The sequence below is a fragment of the Sturnus vulgaris genome, chromosome 28, assembly GCF_052056855.1.
Source record: "Sturnus vulgaris isolate bStuVul1 chromosome 28, bStuVul1.hap1, whole genome shotgun sequence".
In the NCBI taxonomy this organism is placed as follows: domain Eukaryota; kingdom Metazoa; phylum Chordata; class Aves; order Passeriformes; family Sturnidae; genus Sturnus; species Sturnus vulgaris.
In genome coordinates this window covers 3025887-3044587 of record NC_142270.1, presented here as the reverse complement: position 1 = coordinate 3044587, position 18701 = coordinate 3025887, and the positions used below count along the sequence as shown (strand labels likewise).

General features: G+C 63.9%; 2 protein-coding genes across 2 annotated transcripts in view; both read right to left on the bottom strand.

Annotated features, from left to right (window-relative positions):
• Window positions 1–13391, bottom strand: part of DDX56 (DEAD-box helicase 56) — a gene marked incomplete in the record, with an annotated part of 17553 nt that extends 4162 nt beyond the window's left edge. Inside the window, 10 exon segments of the mRNA XM_088179868.1 lie at window positions 2–38; window positions 748–842; window positions 1738–1884; window positions 3511–3624; window positions 5457–5701; window positions 7441–7531; window positions 10556–10726; window positions 11635–11795; window positions 12464–12625; window positions 13227–13391. Coding sequence (XP_088035994.1) covers window positions 2–38; window positions 748–842; window positions 1738–1884; window positions 3511–3624; window positions 5457–5701; window positions 7441–7531; window positions 10556–10726; window positions 11635–11795; window positions 12464–12625; window positions 13227–13289 — 1286 coding nt within the window.
• Window positions 13392–14197: 806 nt separating this feature from the next.
• TMED4 (transmembrane p24 trafficking protein 4) lies at window positions 14198–18689 on the bottom strand. The gene is made up of 5 exons (XM_088179917.1): window positions 18508–18689; window positions 17933–18033; window positions 16866–16991; window positions 15492–15638; window positions 14198–14457 (listed from the first exon to the last, which is right to left on the bottom strand). Exons 1-5 carry the CDS (start codon window positions 18686–18688, stop codon window positions 14308–14310), a joined length of 705 nt encoding a protein of 234 aa, XP_088036043.1. The 5' UTR covers window position 18689; the 3' UTR covers window positions 14198–14307.
• Window positions 18690–18701: the final 12 nt, after the last annotated feature.

Here is an 18701-nt window from a genome sequence, read left to right as displayed (position 1 = left end):
TCGGAACTCGTAGGGCTGCAGCATGGACTGCCCGTTCTCTGTGGGGACACGGTGCCACCTCAGTGTCCCCAGGACCCCCCGTGTCCCCCAGTGTCCCCAAACACTCCCCTCAGTGTCCCCAAGCCCCCTCAGTGTGCCCAGACAACCCCCAGGACCCCCCAAACCTCCCCAGACACCTCCAGGACCCCCCAAAATCCCCCCAAACCCCCCAGTGCCACCTCCTCCATGCGGGACTCGCAGGGCTGTGGGGACAAGGGGTCACCCCTGGTCCCTCAGTGTCCCCAAACCCCACAGTGTCCCCAAGCCCCCACAGTGTCCCCAAACCCCACAGTGTCCCCAAACCCCCACAGTGTCCCCAAACCCCACAGTGTCCCCAAACCCCCACAGTGTCCCCAAGCCCCACAGTGTCTTCAAACACACCCCAGTGTCCCCAAACCCCCTCAGTGTCCCACCAATGTCCCCAAGCCCCCCCAGTATCCCCAAGCCCCCTCCAGTGTCCCCAAACACCCCCCAGTGTCCCCTCAGTGCTCCCAGTGTCCCCAAAACCCCCTCAGTGTCCCCAAGCTCCCCCAGTGTCCCCAAACACCCCCCAGTGTCCTCCCAGTGTCTTCAAACACCCCCCAGTGTCCCCAAAGCCCCCGTCCCCCCAGTGTCCCCCCAGTTTTCCTCCAGTGTCCCCATGTCCCCTCCATGTCCCCATGTCCCCCCCAGTGTCCCCAAGCCCCCCATGTCCCCATGTCCCCTCACCTCCTGCCAGCGTGTCCTCGATTCTCCGCAGCCCCTCGAGCTCGTCGGGCAGTGCCAGCGTCAGCGCCGTGCCAGGACTGTCCCCACGGGCTGTCCTGGGGACAGGGACACCATGGCACACCCGGGGACACCCTGGGGACACCCCTGACATCCCTGGGGACACCCCGGGGACACCCCTGGGGACACCCCTGACATCCCTGGGGACACCATGGGACACCCTGGGGACACCCCTGACATCCCTGGGGACACCCCGGGGACACCCCGGGGACACCCTGGGGACACCATGGGACACCCTGGGACACCCCTGGGGACACCATGGGACACCCTGGGGACACGCTGGGGACAGGGACACCCCGGGGACACCCTGACACCCCTGGGGACAGGGGACACGCTGGGACACCCCTATACCCCTGGGGGCACGCTGGGACACCAGAGACCATGGGGACACCCCTGGGGACACCCCTGACATCCCTGGGGACAGGGGACACCCCTATACCCCTGGGGACACGCTGGGACACCAGAGACCATGGGGACACCCCTGGGGACACCCGCGACCTGGGGACAGGACACGCTGGGACACCCCTGACACCCTGGGGACACGCAAAGCCCCTGCCAGCCCTCTCTGGTGACACCGTGGTGGCACCGGTGACACACCTGCAGGGACTCCACCGTGCTGGGGACATCGAAACTGTGACCCCAGGACACCTCTGGTGACACCGTGGTGACACCCCCAGCCCCCTGCTGACCCCGTGGTGACCCTGGCGGCTCTGTGGTGACCCTGGTGACCCCGTGGTGGCCCTGGTGGCCCGGTGGTGGCCCTGGTGACCCCGTGGTGGCCCTGGTGACACCGTGGTGGCCCTGGTGACCCTGTGGTGGCCCTGGTGACCCCGTGGTGGCCCTGGTGACACCGTGGTGGCCCTGGTGGCCCGGTGGTGGCCCTGGTGACACCGTGGTGACCCTGGTGACCCCGTGGTGGCCCTGGTGACACACCTGCCCACGCGGTGGATGTAGGACTCCACCGTGCCGGGGACATCGAAGTTGATGACGGCGGCGACGTTCTGGAAATCGATTCCTCGGGAGGCGCTGAACTCGGGGTCCTGGGGACACTGCGGGGACTGTCCCCTCCTGTCACCCTTCCTGGGGACACAGGGACACTCAGGGACACTGCGGGGACTGTCCCCTCCTGTCACCCTTCCTGGGGACACAGGGACACTCAGGGACACTGCGGGGACTGTCCCCTCCTGTCACCCTTCCTGGGGACACAGGGACACTCAGGGACACTGCGGGGACTGTCCCCTCCTGTCACCCTTCCTGGGGACACGGGGACACTCAGGGACATGGGGACACTGCTCCTGTCCCTTCCTGGGGACACCCACAGGGACAGGGACCCCGTGGCACTGATGGGACACTGGTGGCACCCACAGCAGGCTGGTGGCACTCTCAGGACGCTGGTGGCATCCCGAGACCCCCAGTGCCACCGCCAGGTCCCCAGTGCCACCCACACGACACAGGTGGCACCAATGGCTCCCTGGTGGCTCCCCAGCCCCCAGTGCCACCCGCTGTCCCCAGTGTCCCCATTCTGACCTGGCTGTCCCCAGTGTCCCCATTGTCCCCAGTGTCCCCAGTCTCACCTGGCTGTCCCCATTGTCCCCATGCTGTCCCCATTCTGTCCCCAGTGTCCCCAGTCTGACCTGGCTGTCCCCATTGTCCCCAGTGTCCCCAGTCTGACCTGGCTGTCCCCATTCTGTCCCCAGTGTCCCCAGTCTGACCTGGCTGTCCCCATTGTCCCCATTGTCCCCAGTCTGACCTGGCTGTCCCCATTGTCCCCAGTGTCCCCAGTCTGACCTGGCTGTCCCCATTCTGTCCCCAGTGTCCCCAGTCTGACCTGGCTGTCGCCATGCTGTCCCCATTCTGTCCCCAGTGTCCCCAGTCTGACCTGGCTGTCCCCATTGTCCCCATTGTCCCCAGTCTGACCTGGCTGTCCCCATTGTCCCCAGTGTCCCCAGTCTGACCTGGCTGTCCCCATTGTCCCCAGTGTCCCCATGCTGTCCCCAGTCTGACCTGGCTGTCCCCATTGTCCCCATTGTCCCCAGTCTGACCTGGCTGTCCCCAGTGTCCCCAGTGTCCCCAGTCTGACCTGGCTGTCCCCATTGTCCCCATTGTCCCCAGTCTGACCTGGCTGTCCCCAGTGTCCCCAGTGTCCCCAGTCTGACCTGGCTGTCCCCATTGTCCCCATTGTCCCCAGTCTGACCTGGCTGTCCCCAGTGTCCCCATTGTCCCCAGTGTCCCCAGTCTGACCTGGCTGTCCCCAATGTCCCCAGTGTCCCCAGTCTGACCTGGCTGTCCCCATTGTCCCCAGTGTCCCCATTGTCCCCAGTCTGACCTGGCTGTCCCCAATGTCCCCAGTGTCCCCAGTCTGACCTGGCTGTCCCCATGCTGTCCCCAGTGTCCCCAGTCTGACCTGGCTGTCCCCATTGTCCCCATTGTCCCCAGTCTGACCTGGCTGTCCCCAGTGTCCCCAGTGTCCCCAGTCTGACCTGGCTGTCCCCAGTGTCCCCAGTGTCCCCAGTGTCCCCATTGTCCCCAGTCTGACCTGGCTGTCCCCATTGTCCCCAGTGTCCCCAGTGTCCCCAGTCTGACCTGGCTGTCCCCATTGTCCCCATTGTCCCCAGTCTGACCTGGCTGTCCCCATTGTCCCCAGTGTCCCCAGTGTCCCCAGTCTGACCTGGCTGTCCCCATTGTCCCCAGTGTCCCCAGTCTGACCTGGCTGTCCCCCCCCTGCGCGGGCGGTGCCGGGGGGGCTCTGCCGGCCCCTCCTCGTCGGTGGCCACGATGAAATCGTAGAGACCTCGGTTAAACTGGGCAATGACGTGGCACCTGTCACACACGGGACACAGTGACACAGTGACACAGGGGACAGGTCAGTGTCATCACCTGGGACATCCCAGTGTCACCTGGCACCTGTCACACACGGGACACAGTGACACAGGGGACACAGGGGACAGGTCAGTGTCATCACCTGGGACATCCCAGTGTCACCCGGGATATCCCAGTGTCACCTGGCACCTGTCACACACGGGACACAGGGGACATCAGGGGACATCCCATTGTCACCTGGGACACCCCCAGTGTCACCCAGGATGTCCCCACTGTCCCCAGGGACCCCTGTGCTGCCTCCTGGGACCGCAGGAGTTTGGGGCACGAATGGGAAATCCCACAAACCCCACCCCACAAACCCACCCCACAAACCCCACCCCACAAACGCCACCCCACAAACCCACCCCACAAACCCCAACATCCCACCGGGATCACACTGGCAGGTGTGAGTTTAGAATAAAAATGGGAATTTCCCCAAACACCACCCCACAAACCCCAATATCTGACCGGGATCACGCTGGCAGCTGCAGGTTGAGGACACAAAAAGAAAATCCCCCAAATCCCACCCCACAAACCCCATTATGTCACTGGGATCACACTGGCAGCTGCAGGTTTAGGATAAAACCAGGAATTCCCACAAATCCCACCCCACAAACCCCAATATCACACTGAGATCGTGCTGGCAGCTGCAGATTTAGGATAAAAATGGAAAATCCCACAAACCCCACCCCATAAACCCCAACATCTCACTGGGATGGGGCTGGCAGCTGCAGATTCAGGATAAAAATGGGAATTTCCACAAACCCAACCCCACAAACCCCAACATCTCACCGGGATCACACTGGCAGGTGTGAGTTTAGAATAAAAATGGGAATTCCCACAAACCCCACACCACAAACCCAACCCCACAAACCCCATTATCTCACTGGGATCACACTGGCAGCTGCAGATTTAGGCTAAAACCAGGAAATCCCACATACCCCACCCCATAAACCCCAGCCCACGATTCCTGCTCAGGAACACCAGGATCAGGTGAGAAGCCAGGAACTGAGAGCACAAATGGGAAATCCCCCAAATCCCACCCCATATACCCCAACATCTCACTGGGATCAGGCTGCCAGCTGCAGGTTTAGGATAAAACCAGGAATTCCCCCAAACCCCACCCCACAAACCCCAATATCTCACCATGACTAGGCTGGCAGCTGTGAGTTTAGGATAAAACCAGGAATTCCCCCAAACCTCACCCCACAAACCCCATTATCTCACCTGGATCACACTGGCAGCTGCAGATTTAGGCTAAAACCAGGAATTCCCACAAATCCCCCCCATATACCCCATTACCTCACCTTGACTGAGCCAGCAGCTGCGGGCTGAGGATAAAAACATAAAATCCCCCAAACCCCACCCCACAAACCCCAACATCTCACCGGGATCACACTGACAGGTGTAAGTTTAGAATAAAAATGGGAATTTCCACAAACCCAACCCCACAAACCCCAACATCTCACTGGGACCACACTGGCAGCTGCAGATTTAGGCTAAAACCAGGAATTCCCACAAACCCCACCCCACAAACCCCAGTATCTCACCTTGACCGAGCTGGCAGCTGCGGGTTGAGGATAAAAACATAAAATCCCCCAAACCCCACCCCACAAACCCCAGTATCTCACCGAGAGTGGGCTGGCAGCTGCGGGTTGGGGATAAAAACATAAAATCCCCCAAATCCCACCCCACAAACCCCAACATCTCACTGTGACCGAGCTGGCAGCTGCGGGTTGAGGATAAAAACATAAAATCCCCCAAACCCCACCCCACAAACCCCAGTATCTCACCGAGAGCGGGCCGGCAGCTGCGGGTTGAGGGTGCAGGCTGCGATCCCGAACTGCTCCAGGAAGAGTTTGAGGCGGAAGGCCCGGGCCAGGCTGCCCACGAAGAGCAGAGCCCGGCCCCGCAGCAGCCGCAGCTTCAGCAGCGCCGCCAGCAGCAGGAACTTGTCCTCCTCCGTGTCACAGCACACCTGGAACTGCTGCAGCTGCGCAGGGCCCGGCAGGCGGGGAGACGGCGGCAGCACGTGCACCTGGAACGGGAATGGGGGGTCAGGGATGGGAAATGGGGGGTCAGGAATGGGAAATGGGGGGTCAGGAATGGGAAATGGGGGGTCAGGAATGGGAATGGGGGGTCAGGAATGGGAATGGGGGGTTAGGGATCTGAAATGGGGGGTCAGGAATGGGAAATGGGGGAGACGGCGGCAGCACGTGCACCTGGAACGGGAATGGGGGGTCAGGAATGGGAAATGGGGGGTCAGGAATGGGAATGGGGGGTCAGGAATGGGAATGGGGGGTCAGGAATGGGAAATGGGGGAGATGGAATGGGAAATGGGGGGTCAGGAATGGGAATGGGGGGTCAGGAATGGGAAATGGGGCACTGGGAGATGGAATTCCCAGCACGTGCACCTGGAATGGGAATGGGGGGTCAGGAATGGGAAATGGGGGGTCAGGAATGGGGAATGGGGGGTCAGGAATGGGAATGGGGGGTCAGGAATGGGAATGGGGGGTCAGGAATGGGAAATGGGGGGTCAGGAATGGGAAATGGGGCACTAGGAGATGGAATTCCCAGCACGTGCACCTGGAACGGGAATGGGGGTCAGGAATGGGAATGGGGGGTCAGGAATGGGAATGGGGGGTCAGGAATGGGAATGGGGGGTCAGGAATGGGAAATGGGGGATTGGGAGATGGAATTGCCAGCACATGGACCTGGAATGGGAATGGGGGGTCAGCGATGGGAAATGGGGGAGAAGGAGATGGAATTCCCAGCACGTGCACCTGGAACGGGAAATGGGGGGTCAGGAATGGAAATGGGGGGTCAGGAATGGGAAATGGGGGAGAAGGAGATGGAATTCCCAGCACGTGCACCTGGAACGGGAATGGGGGGTCAGGAATGGAAATGGGGGGTCAGGAATGGGAAATGGGGGGTCAGGAATGGGAATGGGGGGTCAGGAATGGGAAATGGGGGAGACGGCGGCAGCACGTGCACCTGGAATGGGAAATGGGGGGTCAGGAATGGGAAATGGGGGGAGAAGGAGCTGGAATTCCCAGCACGTGCACCTGGAATGGGAATGGGGGGTCAGGGATCTGAAATGGGGGGTCAGGAATGGGAAATGGGGGGTCAGGAATGGGAATGGGGGGTCAGGAACCCCAAATGGGGGATTGGGAGATGGAATTCCCAGCACGTGCGCCTGGAACGGGAATGGGGGGTCAGCGATGGGAAATGGGGGAGATGGAATTCCCAGCACATGGACCTGGAATGGGAATGTGGGGTCAGGGATCTGAAATGGGGAATTGAGGAACTGGAATTCCTGGGAGAGGGGGAGAGGGGGGCAGCACATGGAGCTGGGATGGGAATTTGGGGTCAGGGATGGGAAATGAGGGATTGAGGAGCTGGAATTCCCAAATTCCAGGTTAGGGACCCAAAACAGGCACGTGTTGAGCTGGGTGCTCCTGAATTCTGGTTATTTCCTGTCCCCAAAACGGGTGACTTGGGATGGGGTGTGACCAAATCCTGGTGTTTTTCCAGCCCCGAAATTCCTGTTCCCAAAATGTGCCCAAATCCTGGTGTTCTCCATCCCCGAAATTCCAAGTTACAGCCCCAAAATTGCTCCTGGGGATGGGACATTCCTAAATCCCCAAAACGTGCTCCTAAAAACTGCAATGCTCCCAAATCCCGGTGTTTTCCATCTCTGTGCCCACTGCAGAACCCCCAAACTTCACTCCAGACCCCCCAAAACCCCCCCAAATCCCCCCAAACCCCCCCACTCACGGGGTTGTGCAGCACCAGCTCCTGCAGTGCCTCCAGCTCGGGGTTCAGGGTGGCCGACACCAGCAGGGCCTGGTAGATCTTGGGCAGGTGGCTGGGGGGAAAATGGGGGGTCAGGGGCACCCCAAAACCCCCCCGGGCACCCCAAAACCTCTCTGAGTGCCCCAAGACTGCCCAAAACCCCTCAGAACCCCCATAGCCATTCAGTGCCCCACAAAAGCTTCAAGACCCCAAAACTTCTCTGTGCCCCCCAAATTCTTGGTGTACCCTGAAACCTCCTAACCCCAAAACCATTCAGAGCCCCCCAAAAGCCCACAGAGACCCCAAAACTTCAGAGCCCCCCAAAATCTCAGTGCCCCAAAACCCCTCAGTGCCCCTAAAACCTCTCAGAGCCTCCCCATAAACCTGAGACCCCAAAATCCTTCTGAGCCCCCCCAAAAACGTCTCAGGGCTTCCCAGCTCTCAGTGCCCCCAAATCCTCTCAGTGCACCCCAAAACCTCAGGGCTGTGACCCCCAAAATCTCAGTGCCCCCAAATCCCAGTTGGTGCCCCCATAACTCCCAGCGCCCCCTAAAATCCCTCAAAGACCCCAAATCCTCAGTGAGCCCCAAACCTCCAAAGCCCCAAAACTCTCAGTGCCCCCCAAAACCTCCCAGAACCCCCAGACCTTCAGTGCCCCCCAAAACCCCTCAGAACCCAAAAACCCTTCAGAGCCTCACAAAACCTCTCAGAACCCCCAAACCTTCAGAGCCCCCCAAAACTCCTCAGAGACCCCCAAACCTTCAGGGGACCCCCCAAACCCTTAGTGCCCCCTAACCCAAGAGCCCCAGACCCTTCAGAGCCCCCCAACATCTCAGTTGTGTCCCCAACCTTTCACCTGTGTCCCCCACCTCTGGGTCCCCTGAGTGTCCCTCCATGTCCCCGAGGGTCTCCTCATGTCCCTGAGTGTCCCCTGAGTGCCCCCAGTGTCTCCCCGTGTCCTGAGTGTCCCCTCAGCGTCCCCTCCGTGTCCCTGAGTGTCCCCTCGTGTCACCTGAGTATCCCTTGAGTGTCCCCTGAGTGTCCCCTGAGTGTCCCTCCATGTCTCCTCAATGTCCCGAGTGTCCCCTGTGTGTCCCAAGCATCCCCTGTGTGTCCCCCCGTGTCCCCTCAATGTCCCTGAGTGTCCCCTGCATATTTACCCATGTCCCCTGCATGTTCTTGAGTGTCCCCCTGCATCCCCCGAGTGTCCCCTGAGTGCCTCACGCGTCCCCTGTGTGTCCCCCATGTCCCTGAGTGTCCTCTGTGTGTTCCCCCATGTCCCGAGTGTCCCTGAGTGTCCCCTGTGTGTTCCCCCATGTCCCTGAGTGTCCCCTGTGTGTTCCCCCATGTCCCGAGTGTCCCTGAGTGTCCCCTGTGTGTCCCCCATGTCCCTGAGTGTCCCCTGTGTGTTCCCCCATGTCCCTGAGTGTCCCCTGTGTGTTCCCCCATGTCCCGAGTGTCCCTGAGTGTCCCCTGTGTGTCCCCCATGTCCCTGAGTGTCCCCTGTGTGTTCCCCCATGTCCCTGAGTGTCCCCTGTGTGTTCCCCCATGTCCCGAGTGTCCCTGAGTGTCCCCTGTGTGTCCCCCATGTCCCTGAGTGTCCCCTGTGTGTTCCCCCATGTCCCGAGTGTCCCTGAGTGTCCCCTGTGTGTCCCCCATGTCCCTGAGTGTCCCCTGTGTGTTCCCCCATGTCCCGAGTGTCCCTGAGTGTCCCCTGTGTGTCCCCCATGTCCCCTGAGTGTCCCCTGTGTGTCCCCCATGTCCCGAGTGTCCCTGAGTGTCCCCTGTGTGTCCCCCATGTCCCTGAGTGTCCCCTGTGTGTTCCCCCATGTCCCTGAGTGTCCCCTGTGTGTTCCCCCATGTCCCGAGTGTCCCTGAGTGTCCCCTGTGTGTCCCCCATGTCCCTGAGTGTCCCCTGTGTGTTCCCCCATGTCCCTGAGTGTCCCCTGTGTGTTCCCCCATGTCCCTGAGTGTCCCCTGTGTGTCCCCCATGTCCCCTGAGTGTCCCCTGTGTGTCCCCCATGTCCCGAGTGTCCCTGAGTGTCCCCTGTGTGTCCCCCATGTCCCTGAGTGTCCCCTGTGTGTTCCCCCATGTCCCTGAGTGTCCCCTGTGTGTCCCCCATGTCCCCTGAGTGTCCCCTGTGTGTCCCCCATGTCCCTGAGTGTCCCCTGTGTGTTCCCCCATGTCCCGAGTGTCCCTGAGTGTCCCCTGTGTGTTCCCCCATGTCCCTGAGTGTCCCCTGTGTGTTCCCCCATGTCCCGAGTGTCCCTGAGTGTCCCCTGTGTGTCCCCCATGTCCCTGAGTGTCCCCTGTGTGTCCCCCATGTCCCTGAGTGTCCCCTGTGTGTTCCCCCATGTCCCGAGTGTCCCTGAGTGTCCCCTGTGTGTTCCCCCATGTCCCTGAGTGTCCCCTGTGTGTCCCCCATGTCCCTGAGTGTCCCCTGTGTGTTCCCCCATGTCCCGAGTGTCCCTGAGTGTCCCCTGTGTGTCCCCCATGTCCCTGAGTGTCCCCTGTGTGTCCCCCATGTCCCCTGAGTGTCCCCTGTGTGTCCCCCATGTCCCTGAGTGTCCCCTGTGTGTTCCCCCATGTCCCTGAGTGTCCCCTGTGTGTCCCCCATGTCCCCTGAGTGTCCCCCCCTGTCCCCTGCGTGTCCCTCCGTGTCTCCTGCGCTCCTGAGTGTCCCTCAAACGTCCCCCAGTGTCCCCTGTGTGTCCCCCCGTGTCCCCCACGCTCCTGAGTGTCCCTCAAATGTCCCTGAGTGTCCCCCGTGTGTTCCCCCATGTCCCCTGAACGACTCGAGTGTCCCTCAAATGTCCCTGAGTGTCCCCCGTGTGTTCCCCCATGTCCCCTGAACGACTCGAGTGTCCCCTGCGTGTCCCAAGTGTGTTTCCCCATGTCCCCTGAGTGTCCACCCATGTCCCCTGAATGTCCTGAGTGTCCCCTGTGTGTCCCAAGCATCCCCTGTGTGTTCCCCCGTGTCCCCCACGCTCCTGAGTGTCCCTCAAACGTCCCCCAGTGTCCCCTGAGTGTCCCCCCGTGTCCCCCGCGCTCCTGAGTGTCCCTCAAACGTCCCCGAGTGTCCCGCGGTGTCCCCACCAGAGCAGGGCCCTGATGTCGTCGCCGAAGCCGAAGGACAGCAGCAGATCGGCCTCGTCCAGCACCAGCAGCTCCAGCCACGGCCGCAGGGCCAGGCTGTGCCCGGCCACGTGCGCCAGCACACGGCCAGGGGTGCCCACCACGATGTCCGGCCGCTCCATCAGCACCGGCCTGGGGACACACGGGGACATCGGGGGACACCCGGGGGACACCCAGGGGACACCCAGGGGACACCCAGGGAGGGGTCAGGGACATCAGGGGACACCCGGGGAGGGGTCAGGGACATCAGGGGACACCCAGGGGACACCCAGGGGACACCCAGGGAGGGGTCAGGAACATCAGGGGACACCCAGGGGACACCCAGGGAGGGGTCAGGGACACCCGGGGGACACCCAGGGACATCAGGGGACACCCAGGGGACACCCAGGGGACCCAGGGAGGGGCCAGGGACATCAGGGGACACCCGGGGGACACCCAGGAGACACCCAGGGGACCCAGGGAGGGGTCAGGGACATCAGGGGACACCCGGGGGACACCCAGGGGACACCCAGGAAGGGGTCAGGGACATTGAGGGGACACCAGGGACAGGTCAGGGACACCACGGTGGGGTTAGGGACACCAGGGAGGGGCTGGGGGGTGACCAGGGGATCTCGGGGGTGACCAGGGGGGTCTCGGGAGTGACCAGGGGGTCTCGGGTGTCACCAGGGTGGGCTCAGGTGTCACCAGGGGGTCTCGGGTGTCACCAGGGTGGGCTCAGGTGTCACCAGGGGGTCTCGGGGGTGACCAGGGTGGGCTCAGGTGTCACCAGGGGGGTCTCGGGGGTGACCAGGGTGGGCTCAGGTGTCACCAGGGGGGTCTCGGGGGTGACCAGGGGGTCTCGGGTGTCACCAGGGGGGTCTCGGGTGTCACCAGGGGGGTCTCGGGGGTGACCAGGGGGTCTCAGGGATCACCAGGGGGGTCTCGGGGGTGACCAGGGGGTCTCAGGGATCACCAGGAGGGTCTCGGGGGTAACCAGGGGGGTCTCGGGGGTGACCAGGGTGGGCTCAGGTGTCACCAGGGGGGTCTCGGGGGTGACTGACCGCTGCTCAGCGAGCTCGCTGTTGCCGCAGAGCTCGGCCACGCGCAGCTGGCGGGCGCAGAAGGCGGCGAGGCGGCGCAGGGTGTGCCCCACCTGCCGGGCCAGCTCTGCCGACGGCACCAGAACCAGAGCCCGCACGGCCTGCGGCACGCCCGGGGACGCCTGCGGACACACAGGGGACAGCAGGGTCACCGGGGGGCACGGGGACACCAGCCCAGCACAGCCTGGGGACACACAGGGGACAGCAGGGTCACCGGGGGGCACAGGGACACCAACCCAGCACGGCCTGGGGACACACAGGGGACACACAGGGGACAGCAGGGGACAGCAGGGGACACACAGGGGACAGCAGGGTCACCGGGGGGCACGGGGACACCAACCCAGCACGGCCTGGGACACTGCTAGGGATGCCTGGGGACATGGGGGACACCAGGGTCACCCCAATGCCTCCATCCAAAGTCCTTCAGTGCCCCACAATATTCCCAAGGTCCAATCCCCCCCTGATGCCTCTCAGTGCCCCCAGTATCCCCAATGCCCCCAGTACCTCTTTGATGCCCAGTCAGGGGCAGTCCCAGTGTCCCCAGTATCCCCAGTACCTCTTTGATGCCCAGCAGTTTGTGCAGCAGGGGCAGTCCCAGTATCCCCAGTGCCCCCAGTATCCCCAGTGTCCCCAGTACCTCTTTGATGCCCAGCAGTTTGTGCAGCAGGGGCAGTCCCAGTGTCCCCAGTGTCCCCAGTATCCCCAGTACCTCTTTGATGCCCAGCAGTTTGTGCAGCAGGGGCAGTCCCAGTGTCCCCAGTGTCCCCAGTATCCCCAGTGTCCCCAGTACCTCTTTGATGCCCAGCAGTTTGTGCAGCAGGGGCAGTCCGTACGCTCCCGTTTTCCCGGAGCCCGTCCTGGCCCGGGCCAGCAGGTCCCTGCCCTCCATGGCCAGCGGGATGGCCTGGGCCTGGATGGCCGTGGGCACTGCCCAGCCCAGCTCTGCCACCGCCTGCGGGCACGGGGCTCGGTGTCACCGCACCGGGGACGTGTGCTCCCCACGGTGACACTCCCGGTGTCACCCCATGGTGACAGGCCTCGGTGTCTCCCCGCCCCAGGGGACTCCGGTGTCCCCTCAGGGTTCCCCCTCCCGCCTTAAGGGACCCCAATGTTTGGCTCCTCATGTCCCCAAAGGCACCCCAATGACCCCATCTCTCCCCTCAGGGGGTCCCCAATGTCCCCGTGTCCCCAAAGGCACCCCAATGTCCCCATCATCCCCCCACTGAAGGACCCCCATGTCCCCAGAGGGACCCCAATGCCCCCAACCCTCCCCTCACAGGATCCCTCATGTCCCCGAGCCCCTAAAGGGACCCCAATTTCCCACCCCAAAAGCCACCCCACAATCCTCCCCCCTCCCCGAGCGACCCCCGCTGTCCCAATCCCCCCCTGCCCCCAAAAACTCCCCGATCCCTCCCCACAGAGAAACCCCGGAGCCCCCACACCCCTCACGGGACCCCGGCGATCGCTATCCCCCCAAACACCCCGCTCCTCCCCGGCCCGAGCCCCCCTCCTAATGCCCCGTTCGCCCCTCACGCCCCCCGTTCTCCCCTCACCCGCAGCAGCCGCCCGTCCAGCCCCATGTGCTCGAAGCCCTTCGCCTCCACGTCTGCCGCCATCTTGGCCTCACTGCCCACACTGGCACTTCCGGTCGCGCCGCCCACCGACACTTCCGGTCGCGCGCCCAGAGCGCCGCCATGGCGGCTGGGAGCTCAGAGCGCCCCCTGGCGGAGGAGGACTGGCAGCACCTCCAACACCCTAAATCCCCCCCGGGGTCGTTTTTTGGGGGGGATTCACCCCCCGCCAGCGGGAAAACGCACCTGGGACAGGCAGGTGAATTCCTGGAGTGCCACAACCCCCTCCCCACTCCAAAAATGCACCAACAACTCTTGGTGGAAACAAAAAACCTTTTATTTCCCCCCAAAACAACAACTCGGGGGTTGGCCCCTCTGTCCCCCCCAAACCCGCCCACCTCTCCCGGGGTCCCAGCAGGCAGCGAGGGTCCCTCCCCAGCACCCCAGGGTGGGTGGGATGGGTTTGGGGGCTCCCCTAAACCCCTCCCCAGCACCCCAGGGTGGATGGGATGGGTTTGGGGGCTCCCCAGCACCCCAGGGTGGATGGGATGGGTTTGGGGGCTCCCCTGAACCCCTCCCCAGCACCCCAGGGTGGGTGGGATGGGTTTGGGGGGGACTCCCCTGGGTGCCCCAGGGTGGGTGGGATGGGTTTGGGGGAGCCCCTGGATCCCTCCCCAGCACCCCAGGGTGGGTGGGATGGGTTTGGGGGCTCCCCTGGGGTCCCCAGGGTGGGTGGGATGGGTTTGGGGGAGCCCCTGGACCCCTCCCCAGCACCCCAGGGTGGGCGGGATGGGTTTGGGGGCTCCCCTGGACCCCTCCCCAGCACCCCAGGGTGGGCGGGATGGGTTTGGGGGCTCCCCTGGGGTCCCCAGGGTGGGTGGGATGGGTTTGGAGGAGCCCCTGGGGGCCCCAGGGTGGGTGAGATGGGTTTGGAGGAGCCCCCTGGGTGCCCCAAGGTGGGTGGGATGGGTTTGGGGGAGCCCCTGGGTACCCCAGGGTGGGCGGGATCCGCTGTCAGGGGGTGGGGGCGGGTTTTGGGGAGCCCCCCGGGGGCAGTGGGGGGCTACACGAGTTTCTTGGCCTCGAAGAAGCTCTTGAGGTGCCTCATCTGCCAGATGCCGGTGAGGATGAGGATGATGGTCTGCGCTATGGACCACCACAGCACGCGCTGGTTCGTGCTCTCGCTCGTCATGCGGAACCGCTCCTCGCGGTACTGCGGGCACCCACGGCACGGGGGTCACCCCAAAACCCCGCGGGGTCACCCCAAAACCCGCGGGGTCACACCAAAACCCCGTGGATTCACCCCAGAACCCCGCGGGGTCACCCCCAAAACCCGCGGGGTCACACCAAAACCTCGTGGATTCACCCCAAAACCCGCGGGGTCACACCAAAATCCGCGGGGTCACACCAAAACCTCGTGGATTCACCCCAAAACCCGCGGGGTCACACCAAAACCCGCGGGGTCACACCAAAACCCGCGGGGTCACACCAAAACCGCGTGGAGTCACCCCAAAATCCCGCGGGTTCATCCCAAAACCCGCGGGGTCACACCAAAAACCCGCGGGGTCACCCCAAAACCTCGTGGATTCACCCCAAAACCCGCGGGGTCACACCAAAACCCGCGGGGTCACCCCAAAATCCCGTGGATTCACCCCAAAATCCCACGGGTTCACCCCAAAAACCCGCGGAGTCACCCCCAAAACCCCGTGGAGTCACCCCAAAATCCCACCGGTTCATCCCAAAACCCGCGGGGTCACCCCAAAACCCACGGAGTCATCCCAAAACTCACGGATTCACCCCAAAACTGCAGGGATTTACCCCAAAACCGCGCGGGTTCACCCCAAATCCCACAGAGTCATCCCAAAACCCCACAGGTTGACCCCAAAACCCTGCAGGTTCATCCCAAAATCCCACGAGTTCGCCCCAAAATCGCGCGGGTTCGCCCCAAAACTACAGGGATTTACTCCAAAATCCCACAGGTTCACCCCAAAACCGAGTAGATTTACCCCAAAACTCGCGGAGTCACCCCAAAACGGCGTGGATTCACCCCAAAAGCCCGCGGGTTCACCTCAGAACCACACTGATTATCCCCAAATCCACGTGGATTCTCCCCAAAACAGCATGAATCCACCCCAGAACCACACGGATTCCCCCCAGAACTGCAAAGATTCACCCCAAAACCCCACGGATTCCCCCCAAACCCACACAATTTCCCCCCCCACGCCCCCCAGTGTCCCCCACGCTCACCCTCTGGTAGTTCTGCTCCTTCTGGATCTGCTCCACCTGGTCCAGCAGCTGCCGGGCCCGCAGCTGCAGCTCGGTCAGTTTGTCCTTGGCTGCGATCTCGGGGTAGTTGTTGGTGTGCTCGCCCACCTGGATGTCCAGGTGTACCCGCTGCGGGGACAGGGATGGCACCGGGATGGCACCGGGATGGCACCGGGGATGGCACCGGGAGGGCACCGGGGATGGCACCGGGGATGGCACCGGGGATGGCACCGGGAGGGCACCGGGGATGGCACCGGGGATGGCACCGGGAGGGCACCGGGGATGGCACCGGGGATGGCACCGGGAATGGCACCGGGATGGCACCGGGGATGGCACCGGGGATGGCACCGGGGAGGGCACCGGGGAGGGCACGGGGAGGGCACGGGGAGGGCACCGGGGGTGGCACCGGGATGGCACCGGGGATGGTACAGGGATGGCACCGGGGATGGCACCGGGGGTGGCACCGGGGGTGGCACCGGGAGGGCACAGGGGATGGCACCGGGAATGGCACCGGGAGGGCACCGGGAATGGCACCGGGATGGCACCGGGATGGCACCGGGAATGGCACTGGGAATGGCACCGGGATGGCACCGGGAATGGCACCGGGATGGCACCGGGATGGCACCGGGAATGGCACTGGGAATGGCACCGGGATGGCACCGGGAATGGCACCGGGATGGCACCGGGATGGCACCGGGGATGGCACCGGGAGGGCACCGGGAGGGCACCGGGGGTGTCACCGGGAGGGCACCGGGGATGGCACCGGGGAGGGCACCGGGGATGGCACCGGGGATGGCAGCGGGGATGGCACCGGGATGGCACAGGGAGGGCACCGGGGCTGTCACAGCCATGGGGAGGGCACGGGGCTGTCCCCAGCAATGGCACGGCTGCACGGTGGGCATGGGGCTGTCCCCAGGCTGTCCCCAGCTGTCCTCAGTGCCATCCCATCCTGTCCCCAGTCTGTCCCTATCCTATCGTCCTGTCCTCAGTGCTCTCCCCATCGTGCCCCCAGGCTGTCCCCAGGCTCTCCCAGTCTGTCCCCAGTCTGTCCCCAGCCTGTCCCCAGCTATCCCAGTCTGTCCCCAGCTGTCCCCAGCTATCCCAGTCTGTCCCCAGCTATCCCAGTCTGTCCCAGGCTGTCCCCAGGCTGTCCCCAGCTATCCCAGTCTGTCCCCAGCTATCCCACTCTGTCCCCAGCTATCCCAGTCTGTCCCAGTCTGTCCCCAGCTATCCCTGTCTGTCCCAGGCTGTCCCCAGGCTGTCCCCAGCTATCCCAGTCTGTCCCCAGCTATCCCACTCTGTCCCCAGCTGTCCCCAGTCTGTCCCCAGCTGTCCCAGGTGTCCCCAGGCCATTACCAGCTTGCCCCCGGCGAACAGGGCCATGCGGGTGGAGTTGGAGTGCAGGCAGATCTGGTGCTCGCCCGGCGTGTGCGACGTGAACGTGAAGCGACCCTCGGAGCCGTACTGGCGTGACAGCACCACCTGTGCCACACGGGGACACACCTGTGTCACACCTGTGTCACACCTGTGTCACACCCGGGCACGGCCCCCTGTGCCACACGGGACACACCTGTGTCACACCTGTGTCACACCTGTGTCACACCTGGGCATGGCCACCTGTGCCACACGGGACACACCTGTGTCACACCTGTGTCACACCTGGGCACGGCACTGACACCACCTGTGCCACACGGGGACACACCTGTGTCACACCTGTATCACACCTGGGCATGGCCACCTGTGCCACACGGGGACACACCTGTGTCACACCTGTATCACACCTGGGCATGGCCACCTGTGCCACACGGGGACACACCTGTGTCACACCTGGGCACGGCCATCATCATACCCCAGGTACCAGGACACAGCTACTGGCACGCTCTGGGCCACCATGGGGACACTGTCACTGCCCTGGGCACCAGGACATGGCCACTGTAACTCCCCTGGGCCACCACAGGGCCACTGTCACCATCCCAGGGACCAGGGCACGGCCACCGTCACCCCCTGGGCACGGCCATTGTCACACCCCAGGAGCCCCCATCCTGGTGGGAGTGGCACCTCAGGGACCCCTGGCGAGGCTGCAGTGGCACCCAAGGGACACCCAGAGACATCCCCCCCCAGAGACCCCTCCCCATGCCCAGGGGGTACCCAAACCCCCCCAGGGACCCCTCCCCATGCCCAGGGGGTACCCAAACCCCCCCAGGGACCCCTCCCCATGCCCAGGGGGTACCCAAACTCCCCCAGGGACCCCTCCCCATGCCCAGGGGGTACCCAAACCCCCCCAGGGACCCCTCCCCATGCCCAGGGGATGCCCAAACCCCCCCAGAGACCCCTCCCCATGCCCGGGGAATGCCCAAACCCCCCCAGGGACCCCTCCCCATGCCCAGGGGATGCCCAAACCCCTCCAGGGACCCCTCCCAGACCTTTCCGTCGGGGTCCTTGACCTCCACGTGCATGCCCAGCCCCGGCGTGGAGGGCAGGAAGGACTCGGACTGTTTGTCCCACAGCTGTGTCCGGTAATTTCCTGGCACCGGGCAGGGACACGGGCTCGGGCCGGACCCCCAGCCCGGGCCCGGGGGTCCCGGGGCTCCCCTATTCCCCCTAAACCCCTCAATGGTTCCTTCCGCTCCCCAATGGTCCCTCCCGTTAACTCCCCCCCCCCACGGGTCCGCAATGGTCGCTCCCATCTCCCCCGCGGGCGCGGTGGTCTCGCCCACATCCGCGGCCCTGAGGGTCCCTCCCGGTAACTCCGCTCGGTCCCGGGGGTCTCCTCAGGCTCCTCCGAGCCCGGTGGTCCCTCCCGGTAATTCCCCCCATCCTAAATTCTGTGTGCGTGTGTACCCCCCGCCAGTGCTCGCTGGTCTCTCCCGCTACCCCCCCACAAATTCCCATTAGTCCCTCCCGTTACCCCTCCGCCATGCCCGGTGGTTTCTCCCGTCACCCCCTCACTCCCCCCGCCATTCCCGGTGGTCCCTGCCGCCTCCCCCGCCGCCCGCACCGATGACCATGGTCTCGTCGGGGATCTCCTCGATGAAGCAGCGCTTCTCAGTCTCGCCGATGTGGAAGTAGAGCCCATGGGCGCCCCAGCTCAGCAGCAACAGCGCGGCTACCGCTGCTCTCAACGCCTCCCCCAGCGCCGCCATGGTTCCTCCCGCTCTTTGGGGGAGCGCTCTGCGCATGCGCCAGCCTGCC

Excerpts from the sequence above, each read along its gene's own strand:
- TMED4 (XM_088179917.1), bottom strand. The coding sequence starts at position 18,688 with ATGCGCAGAGCGCTCCCCCAAAGAGCGGGAGGAACCATGGCGGCGCTG. Across the intron at positions 18,034-18,507 it reads CGACGAGACCATGGTCATCG|GAAATTACCGGACACAGCTG; the intron begins GTGCGGGCGGCG and ends GCCCGGTGCCAG. Across the intron at positions 15,639-16,865 it reads TGTTCGCCGGGGGCAAGCTG|CGGGTACACCTGGACATCCA; the intron begins GTAATGGCCTGG and ends CTGTCCCCGCAG.